The sequence below is a fragment of the Chondrus crispus genome, genomic scaffold (assembly GCF_000350225.1).
Source record: "Chondrus crispus Stackhouse genomic scaffold, scaffold_101, whole genome shotgun sequence".
Classification (NCBI taxonomy): domain Eukaryota; phylum Rhodophyta; class Florideophyceae; order Gigartinales; family Gigartinaceae; genus Chondrus; species Chondrus crispus.
In genome coordinates, this window is record NW_005178881.1 from 120,865 (window position 1) to 131,814 (window position 10,950).

The 10,950-nt window shown below is 53.6% G+C and overlaps 2 protein-coding genes; one reads left to right on the plus strand and one right to left on the minus strand.

Moving 5' to 3' along the window:
* The first annotated feature begins 94 nt into the window (after positions 1-94).
* On the plus strand, positions 95-1,515 carry CHC_T00008315001 (Myo-inositol dehydrogenase). XM_005712360.1 is given in 2 exon segments: positions 95-1,240; positions 1,241-1,515. 1 exon segment carries the CDS (start codon positions 95-97, stop codon positions 1,238-1,240), a length of 1,146 nt encoding a protein of 381 aa, XP_005712417.1. The 3' UTR covers positions 1,241-1,515.
* Positions 1,516-9,323: 7,808 nt separating this feature from the next.
* On the minus strand, positions 9,324-10,739 carry CHC_T00001528001 (hypothetical protein). The gene has a single exon (XM_005712361.1). The coding sequence runs from the start codon at positions 10,737-10,739 to the stop codon at positions 9,324-9,326; it is 1,416 nt and encodes a 471-aa protein (XP_005712418.1).
* Between the last annotated feature and the right edge of the window lie 211 nt (positions 10,740-10,950).

Genomic DNA, 10,950 nt, shown 5'->3' on the forward strand with positions numbered 1-10,950 from the left:
CCACTCGCCCCCTCCTCTCCCCCATTCGCCAGCTCCTCCCCACTACCGCCGTCTTCGTTTCCAATTCCTCGATCCCACAACCCTACCCTCCACCATGGCTCCACCCTCGCTCCACGTCGACCTGGACGCCGCCAAGGAGACCTTTGCCTCCGCCCCGTCGGCCCTCAAGCTCCCGACCTCCTTCGACGATTCGAACACGCTCCACATCGGCATCATCGGCTGCGGCCGCATTGGCCAGCTGCACGCCGCCAACATAGCCAAAAAGATCCCTGGCTGCGCCCTGATCTGCGTGTCGGACGTCTTCGAGTCGGCCGCGATCAAGGTCGCGCAGACGTACAAAGTCCCCATGGCCTGCAAGGATGCGAAGGATCTCATCGCCAACCCCGCCGTGCAGGCCGTCATCGTGTGCTCGCCGACGGACACGCACGCTGATATCATCCGCCAGGCCGCGACCGCGGGCAAGCACGTCTTCTGTGAGAAACCCGTGGACAAGCACCTGGAGGTCATCGATGAGCTGGCCGTCGTCATTAAGGAGGCGGGCGTCAAGTTCTTCCTAGGCTTCCAGCGCCGCTTCGACAAGCACTTCCTGCGCGCCAAGGAGGCGAGGGAGTCCGGCTATCTCGGCAAGCCCCTCAAGTTGCATCTTGTCGCGAGGGACCCCTCCCCGCCCCCGATCGGCTATCTCAAGCAGTCGGGTGGCATCTTCTCCGACATGTCCTCGCACGACTTTGACATGGCACGCTTCCTCACGGGCTCGGACATTACGGAGATCACCGCCATCGGCATGGCCGACGATCCGGAGATCGCCGCCATTGGCGACTACGATCACACCATTCTCAACCTGCGCTTTGCCAACGGCTGCATTGGCGTGATCGATAACTCCCGCTCGTCCCCCATGGGCTACGATCAGCGCGCGTCGTTTCTGGGCAGCGAGGGCAGTGTACAGGTGGACAACGTCTTCCCAAATACCTGCGACACCAGCGACAAGGGTGGGTGCCACACGGATGCTCCGCTCAACTTCTTTATGGAAAGATATGCCGACGCTTATCTGCAGGAGATGATTGCGTTTGTTGACGTTTGCGTCAATGACAAGCCCGCCCCATGTGGCGTGGCGGACGGCAGGTTAACAGTGATTTATGCCGAGGCGGCGAGGAAGAGTCTCAAGGAGAAGAGGACGGTTACGATAGCCGAAGTTGACAAGGCCTCAGCTTCAGGAACGGAGGCCAAGGCTCGCTACTAGGCGTTTGCTGGAGCGCGAGGGGTGGGATCTGAGCGGGAGGGTGAAATGGTAGAATTTGGATTGTAAAGCCTGGCAGTACATGTATGGCGAAAGTGAATGGTTATTATAAAACCGGAAGCCGTGTTGGCTGTGCGACGTCATGCTGGGAAGTCTAATTCAATTGGGGGAGAAATGACGCAAAACGGCCTCAAAGTAAAAGTCAACCTGCATCCCATGGGCACATGCTCAGTCTATGAGGTGAGAGGTAATGCGAGTTGCACATGCGTTGCACACAGTCCCCCTCCGACAGCAGAGTAGAATGCGGGCAACAACGGCGGCACAGATATCGTGTGGCTATGCGTGTGTTCCTCGGTGAAGGGCGGATTGGTCGCAAGAGGAGACCTGAATATCTGGCACCGGTGCCGGGCGATGAATACAGCCAATTGCGAGTAGGGCGTGTCCTAACGAGGAGATGTCGCAGGCCGACGCAAGGTGCCACGCGCGATACAGTATATCGACCGCATGCCGAGAGAGGGCGTGCAAGTCGCGTCACGGCTGGGGGAAGGCAGAGTTGGACGGTCGTGGTACGTGCGGGTGCTGGTGCTGCTGGTGCGGTGAGGGTGAGAGGACAGCCGTTTTGGAGTTGCCCTCTGCCGTCTGGTGGGGGAAGGGTACTACATGTACAGTGTTACGTACTACAGGGGGGGGTCGCTCAATAGTGCCTACTTTAATAGTGCTTCCCTCTATATAGTGCTATGGCTCACCCTCTGGCACAGGTTATCATAAGCTCACACGTGTATCATCCGGCATGGTTCAGTACTCAAAGGATGAAGTTATTTAGTTGTGTTCTACAGGCTTTGTTGTGTTTGTGTTAGCAATGTGCTTTGTCCCCAAATATATGTATTTGAGCCTCCTTTATATAGTGCCATCCCTCCAATAGTGCCATAGCTAGAGGTATGTCACGCTATAGCACTATATCGTAGGAGGCACTGTACCCAAGGGTACAGTATTACGTACTTTGGGGACATGTTTTGGGGACATACTTTGGGGACATATTTTGCTTTTTGATTTTGCAGACGTCTGCTCTGCACACGAAGCGTGCAGTCGGAGCCAACGCGTCCCGCTGTCCACGTGTCCCCGTCGTCCAGCGATACAGCACGCGTACACGTCGGCCTGTTTTCAATTTCAAAATATTCTCGGGACGACCTTTCGCGGCACCACCGCGCCCTTCGCTTGCGTCATGCGGCGTGCCCAGCATCGCCCCTCTCCCGCCCGGCCTGCTACGTACGTTCGCCGCCATGTCGTCGTGGCTTCCGCCGCTCACGCCGCCGCTCCTGTGCGGGCACTACCTGCCGGAGGGGGCCGTGGACACCAGCGTGGACGCCGCGCTCGTGGCCGACCTGGAACTGGCGCTGGAGAAGCGCCGCGCCGACGTGCGCGCCTTCGCGGCCCCGCCCGTCATGGGGCACGCGGCCGCCCCGCTGCAGGCCGGCGCCGCGTTCGCCGGCGCCGCCGACGGCGAGGACGACGAATTGGGTGCCGCCGACGAGGACCAGATCGCCAGCGATGAGTTCAGCGAGGGCGCAGAGCCCTTCGAGGACGACGGCGAGGACGAGGGAGAGGAGGAAGACGACGAGGACGACGAGGAGGACGAGGAGGACGAGGAGGACGACGATGAGGATCTGGCGGCGTATTTGTGAGCATGTGGGCGGAGGGTCTCGGAAACGGCCGCGCCAGCTCCGTAGCAGCGCCACTTGCCCGTTTTCGATAGGGCAACATGCGCCAGCTCGACACGAGGACAAGTGTCACTGAGGCTCCGCGGCGGGAGCTCAAGGTGAGATTTTCCTCATTTCTATCCACACAGCCTGTGCAAACGTGCAAACCCCATTCCCGCGTCAACCTCCTCCGTCACCACCGCCATCCTCACACACCATGGCCGCCCCAGCGCTCACCGCCGCCTCCTCGCTCGCAGTGCTCGCCATTGGTGGCGCCGCAAACCTCGCCGCTTCCAACAAGCCGCTGCAGTCGCGCATGTGGCTCCCGCGCGGTGGCTTCATCGGCGTCGTCAACGGCGGCGGCCCGCCCGCAGCCGCGCCGCCCGCCGCGTCGCCCGCCGCCAACCAGACCCCGGCCCCCACCGCATCGGGCAAGAAGATTCACCCCATTGGCGGACAAACCGGCAAGCCCGCCCCGCCGTGCCCGTTCGGCAAGTTTCCTAGGTATAGGCCCACCAAGCTCCCCGGGCCCCCAAAGTCTTTCGACCCCGCCAAAGGGCCGTGAGGCAGTCACTTCCGGGGGACGTCGCCATCTGCGCCGCAGTCTTGACGGGAGCATGCACATCTGCGCTGCCTTCTGGATAGCTTCGTCTCACTTTTTGTAGTAGACCTTGGTAAAGCTCCAGGCCCTACAACGCTAGTCACCTTGCGCTCACGCCCACTATTTTCCGCTCAGCCTTACCCGCGACTAATGCATTCCCCGATTTTGGCAATGGAAATGCATATCTGGCATTGTTTGTGGTCCTAGCGCTTCTATTCCCACGAATTGTGTACGGCTCTCACCTTAGGGCAAGGGTTGGGCAGAAGCACGTCTGAAAACATTTAGTGTGCGTCTCGCATTGATTTTCAGAAGAGAATCCGGTGCAAGTTTTAATACCACGGCTGACGTAAACAGGTCTTACAGTTTTAACGGATCCCTCCCTTCGTCTCAGGCTTGAGGAACAGACGCGCCGCAGTTCAAGATTTGCACGGAGACCCGTTTTTCGGGCGTGCCATCGCTTCAGGCCCGACCGTTGTTAGTGAGACAAATATCAGATTGCAGACAGTCTTCGCACCTTGCCTTCTTACAAATATCAAAAGGAGATACTTTATTCTTCGCCAAACCTATCTTTGCAGCTTTTGTTTGTACCCCTACTGTCATATCGCACCTGTGCAAATCCGCTTTAAATATCCATATGGGACAAATCATGCCTGCCTGGCCAGCACCGACGCGTCGCCCTTGTATAAAAATCTGTGCACTTATGAGGCAAGCTCCCCATACCACTCTCTCCGACAGGTTCCGTTGATATCACGTGGCCTCATCTATCGGAAGAGTGGCCTCATCTATCGGAAGAAAAAAACGTATTCTCAAGGCAACATGTCCTTCGGAAAATTCTTCATCGCATTCCTTTTCTGGGTCGCAGTAGGATGTCCTCGATACGAACAAACCCTGTCCGTGTCAGCCAGGGTCGACAAAGGCACAGCTCCCGGATCACCTGGATCCACGACTGTATAGTGTCCTCCTCCCCAATAGGTCGGTTTCACATACTCGTCCCAATTCCAACTCCTTAGTTCCTCGGCGGTCGATGGAGGTAGCTTGATGCCGTCTATAGCCTGTAGAGTCTTGCTGTAGCACGAAGTCTCCCTTGATACACCAATAATCATGACTGCTTTCGTCGCGAGTACTCGGCGCATGATTTTGAATTCCTTGGCAAACGCGCCGTTCTGTTCGACGTCCGTTTCGTAGACGCCGAGCATGAGATACTTTGCCTTTTCCCCGAGAAGCAGATGGGCTGCAGACAGTGTGAATATGAGCATCAAGGTGTGCCACTCCAGGACCTCCTTCACCAGTCTCTGATGCACTCGTACATCTTCAGCTAAATAGGTGACGTATGCGGAGGTAGTTCCACCAATATAGAGAAGAACGACACTGAGAAAGACCAAGAGAAAGCCACCAGACAACTTTTCGTACAACTTGCCGTCGATAATAACCAATTTTCTGCTGACGGGTCTGAGCATTGCTCTTGCCTCCGGGTCAACGTCTCCATCTCTGTTGATGACTCTGTTCGTCATGCTGTACCGCCGCAGGGTATTAAAACACCTGAGACCGAAAAAGAGCAACACAATTGGGAATATGACAACGGCCGCGGCATCTACAACGATGGTATCACTCTCACCAAAGAAAGTGTAGTTTTCCGCGACGATTGTAGTTGTACTCCAAATAGAAACGGCGCTGTATCCTAGTGCAGTGATCAGGCCAAGAATGGCAAGGGCTCTGCCTGTGTACCTCACGCGGTCTTGTAAGTTTCTCTTGCGTTTTGCAGTGGCGTTATTTGTCGCCATAGCGCGGACAGAAGTGAACGATTGCTGCTGCTTGCAATATTGCGTCAGAGAGGACGACGCGAGAAGAAAGTTTGAGAAGGTAGAAAGAGAGAACGCCTGGGAAAGAAGTGCGCTCTATTTGTAAGTTCGCAGGCAGCTCTGGAGGGGGCGCTATCCTCTTAGGGATGAGCGTCTAAAGAACCTGTCTACCAGTGCCCTAAAATATAGGGCAAGTTTGTCATGCAACAACGTTATGAGGACCTGGTGAGAGTCTTTCAGGCCCGATCTGATCTTTGATTCGCTCATCCCAAGAATAATTGGGCAGGAATCATTCTGCTGTTTGCCAGGGTACTTGTAGGCGCGCAGACAAAGAAATGTTGATGCGTGTAATAAAACCCCCCCCCCCCCCCCCCATGCGGCTATGCTGCTGTGGGCGCGAGTAGCGAGTCACGACATATGGAACACCTGAACGACACATATTTCGTACATATTTTGTAAAGAATCCCAGCAATGCGCCGTCTTCCAAAACACTGCAGAACAGAGAATGTGAGTGGACCTGAAATAGAAATTGACAAACATCTCACACGAAAATGTCATGGCAGCCACGTGTAACGAAAGCCGAGAAGAGATTCCATCCGACACGGCAGTCTCTACTTGTCGGCTGCAACCATGATCATGATGGCCTCGAAAGAAGCAAACTGCCGGTCGTGCACCATGCGGCATGATGCCGCATGGCGCACAACTGGAAGATGGCGCCTGTCATTTCAGGCACGAAAAGCAAATGCTCTTTGAGTTTTTAGTGGGAGCGGCGCATGCTTTCGTCGTGAGACGATAATCGACCCAAAGCGCCCCAAGGTACAAGTACCGTACCTCTTGGGCCCGGACGCAGCCCAACAAGTCCGTCGTTAAAACATATCCGATTCCGCACAGCGCACATGCGCAGCGTTGCAGAGCTTGCAACACAGTAGTGTACAATGCCGGAGTTCCAGGCCTCACTTTGCTTTTCTGCATCCACTTTGCTTTTCTGTGGCATGCGTGATTGTTGCAGAGGCGATCCTAACGAGAAACGCCTGTACACGTCTGGCACCAGACGTATACATAATAATTCCAATATCAGAGCGTGTGCCAGCACACGCTCTGATGACAAACGTCGAAGAACAGAATACGGGGGGGGACGCCTAATAGTGCCGCTTTCATTATTGCCACCCTCGAATTAGTGCCGCCAAAACCGGCAGACACAGGTTCTGCCACGTGTCATGCACGACGTCGTCATCGCCCACTCATGCGCCTCAGCTCAATTGGTGATGGCACCTCACTCAAAGACCCTAACAGGAATCCTGAAAAGATCGCCAAAGCGAAGCGTACGCGCCTTACGATTGCACAGAAAATCGAGGTTGGGCATCTGCTGCAGGTCGGGAATGCGAATACCACAGTTATGCGTCAGTTCAAAATTTCAGAGCGAACCATCCGAAACATCAAACGCTCTCTTCCTTCACTCCAACAAATTGTGACCAACACCGCTACAACGCTCCGCACAAAAACTTTAGAGGAATGGATTGAGATCGAGACTAATGAGGTCGTGGCAGAAGCTTCTATTAGTGATGCTTGCGATTCAATACATTATGGTGGAGAGCTACAGAATCAGTCTGCCAGTGATGCTATGATGGATGATTGTGTGGCAAAAGGCGAGTGTGAAATTACGGAGAGGCGGGCCGTACCGAGTGCTGTAGTGTTAGCAAGGTTGTTTGGGTCTTTGGAGAGTCTGGGTGTGGAGTGCGATGTGAGCAATGCCTTATCGCACTTGAGGTCCGCAAAACGAGCTTTTCTAGTGTCTAGGTGACAAATGACCTCATATGAGGTCACTTTTCAACTTATTTTTTCTCTAATTGCGCTAGCTCAACAAGATGGAAAAAGATACTCTCGCCACCGCAGTTGACTTCTGCGTTGCGGAAGGGCTGAGTTTGGTGAGATCTGCATGTCTTTTCCAGCCATTTTTAAAATGCCCGAAAAAGGAGCCTTTTTGACCAACCTCAAAACGTTTTATGTTGATTTCTTCGAAACCAAAACGCCTGTTTAAAAAGCCAACTCATCATTGAAACTTCATTAGATTATTAGTCTCTCTGTGCATTGGAAACTGCCATCCCAATGTTTTGCAAGATGTTAATGCCGAGGGCAAATACGTTAAAGAAATGGTGTCCAAACTGACTTTTTAAAGTTTCGATTTAATTTATATATATTTTTGCAAAAAAAACTGGCCTCATATGGGGCTTGTACAAGCCCCTCATATGAGGCTATGACTGACCTCATATGAGGTCAAATCGCTTGTCGTCTAGACACTAGAAGCTAGTGTCTATTGGACGGACGTTTTGATCATGAGGATTTTTCCTGTCTGTCAGAGCATTAGAAAGACCGTCCTAAATACCGTGCATTCTAGGTGCCTTCAAGGGACTTGGACATTGTTTTTTACTCTTACTGTTACTGTTTCGCGGTAACTATGGCTTTCAGTTCTCCTTCTTTGCGCCAGAAACGGCGCGGGCAAAAAAGCCTCATATGAGGCGAAATCCTCAAATGAGGCGCATTGTCCAATAGACACTAGGCATGAGAGACAGGGTCAAAGGCAACAACAGCAGACTCTAATAACAGAGTTCTGGCCGGGTAGTGATCCTGCTTTCTGATTGTGCCGCTCCGAATTAGTGCCGCATTATTAGTCCTTACACAGGGCGGCACTAATGCGTAGGGTCAACTGTACTGCACTTCACACCTTTCAGCCCTTGGTGCACAAAAATGGGGATTTGTGTGCACACAATTTGTGTATCTGCGGTTTCAGGAGGCGTCCAATAACGTACAGGACATGGAAGGCGAAGGGACTTAGGCGGTGTACTAGTCTAGGTCTCGAAATCTCGTACACTAAGATTGCCCGTTAAGAGCATCACCACCGGTAGGTGATCAAATGACCAAACAAGAACACTTGGCACTTTTTTTCTAGAACTCAATTGGCTGGTGGGAATTTGGTGATTTGCTTCTTTGGTTATTTGATATTTCAAAAAGGACGGCCCCACCGGTCAGAACCAAATACTGTGTAGTACGCTCTTACTGACCCTCGTACTCACCCGTGTCCCCTCCTACGAGGAGTCGCAGTGACGGACTCTGAAGACGTTAACGGAACCGAAGCTGAACGTGTTGGGGTTCCATAGATGGGAGGATCCAGGGAAGAGGGGGGTAGCGAGCCTGAAAAGGGGGAACTCATTTTGTCATCACCGAGCTTGCGCTTGATGACCAACAGGAGGGATGCTCTCAGAGATGCCTTCACCGACCAGTGCGGCGCATCCCTACCGGAAAACAATAAAGTCCGTGCTGGTCTTGTGGCATTTGAAGAGGAGAGATGGCGGGAGACTGCCGCTTGTTTTGCCACAAAACCCCTTCGTCATGTTTTTTGGAGGGAAGTCTTTTTGTCTGACCAGTGAGCCTTGGACAACTGGATTGTCTAGGGTACCAAATTACGGAGAAGCGGAACCTAATTCTTGATATTTGGTTCCGATATTTGCCTCGGAACCAAAAATTTGCTGATTTGGTCGGACCGGTGGGGATGACAATCGACATCAAATCATCAAATTTTGGTTATTTTGGTTATTTGCTTCTACCGGTGGTGATGCTCTAAGTGACGAAAACGCGTGTTTTGGCTGCGTGTTTGCTCGGATTTTCTAAACGCAAAATTTTCAGACAACGCGTTTGGCATAACTCACAGCATACCGAGAAAAAAACAAAGCGTCAGTTTACGGGCAACCTTAGTGAATGTAAATGTTTACACAAAAATGGGGATTTGTGTGGTGGTTTCAGAACACAAAATTTGTGAAGTAATCGTCCAGAACAACAAAGCACCTGGTCTATACTGTATGCATATCACCATGCGTATAAAGTTTATACGCATGGTGTTTACACTATAAACGGTTACTTATAATTAAATTGGAGGCCAAATACAGTTAAACATCCCATTCATTCTTTGCATCCTGACTCACCAAAGCTCACCCTCACGTTACCAACCTAACTCTTTCCTTGTTGCCACTCTCCAAGCGACAAACCTCAACCCCATCCTCCGCATAATCTCCCTCGCTCACATACCATCTCGACGCTACACTCTCCCTGCCACAGTACGTCGTCCCGAACACATCGCACACATACTCATCATCCTTGAATTGGCACGCCCTCCTGCTACACAGCCTGATCCCATCGCCCTCCTCTCTCAAAAAGTCGAGACAAGTAGACGCCTGCTGCACGGCGCTCCTCAAAGAGCATCTGCAGTTGGTAGCAGTATACGGCTGCGCGTCTGCCCCGTCATGGACGAGCTGCCGCACGTCCGGCGCGGGGAACGGCACGACGTTGAGCACGAGGTTCTGCATCACCGTCGTCGACACCGACGTGCAGTACATCCGCCCGCCGCCCGCCACGCCCTCCGACACAAACGTCGTGAACGTCACCTCCTCCCGGCTGCAGTGCTCCGCCCCGTCACACCGGCACTCGTACGTCGCCTCGCAGTCCCGGATCTCGCACAGCTTGCGCCCCGTCCCCACCTCCGTCCCGACCACGTCCATGCACGCAAGCGACCCCGCCTCGGCCGCGGCCAGCGTGCACGCGCAGTACGAGTCGCTGAACAAGCACTCCCCAGAGTCTGCCTGACGCACCGTTTTGCCTCGCATCGGAAATCTCGCCGTGTCGGAGCGATTGCTCCCGCGTGAAGCACGCCGTGTGAGTCGCGTCAGCTGCTCCAGTCGCTTAGTTACTGGGGTTTGCTGGAGGTCGCCGCTCGGCTTGATGAAAACGGTTAGCGGCAAGCCGGATGCGGCGCCCACGACGACTTTCACAGAGCCATGTTCCTTTGGATCGTGCGAGACAGACAGCGTGGCACCTAGACGGTTTCTGGGAGCATGATCGTTGGCGGCAGATTGCAAGTTGGAAGCGGAGAGCTTGGTGGAGTGGACGAGATTTCCGGTGCGAGTGAGGGTGAGGACGTAGACGGCGCCGGTGCCGTTTGCATCGCCCGGTGCGCCGACGAGGATTCGGGACAAGGAGCGGTCCTTATTTTGGGATAAGTTTGCGACGGACGCGGCGAAGTTGTCGTGCGGTTTGAGTGCGGGGGTGTCGGAATTAGGTGTGGACGGGATGATTTGGCGCGTGAAGAGGGAAGTATGATTGTTTGTGATGAGGTGGAGTTGAAGCGAGCCGGTGTGATTGTTTGCGGAAGGGTTTGAGACTAGGTAGTCTGGATGGCCGTTATTATCGATGTCGCCGATGTCGGTGAGGTATTCGAAGGGGACTTTGTTGGGTGCGCCATGGAGAAATTGGGCGGTTGTTGGGGGTGCATTTGTGTGGTTTTGGGTAGGGTGTGAGGCAGTAGGTCGGGCAGAAAAGAGAAGCAAAAGGACAAGGATGAGATGGTTGGGGAGCATTACGTGGGGTATGGTTCTTCTCAAGGCATAGCTACGTTGTGAGGTGAATGGAGACGGAGTGTATGTTGGGAAAGGGATACAAGAGTGTGAGGAATAGAAGGGGAAATTTAGAAAAGAAGGGAATAGGTGGTTGACAAAGTCGCAATTTTAAGATGAGGTCGGAACTGCTTGGTTGAATTGAAAAGGGGGCAATACGTCGGCAAAGAGAAGG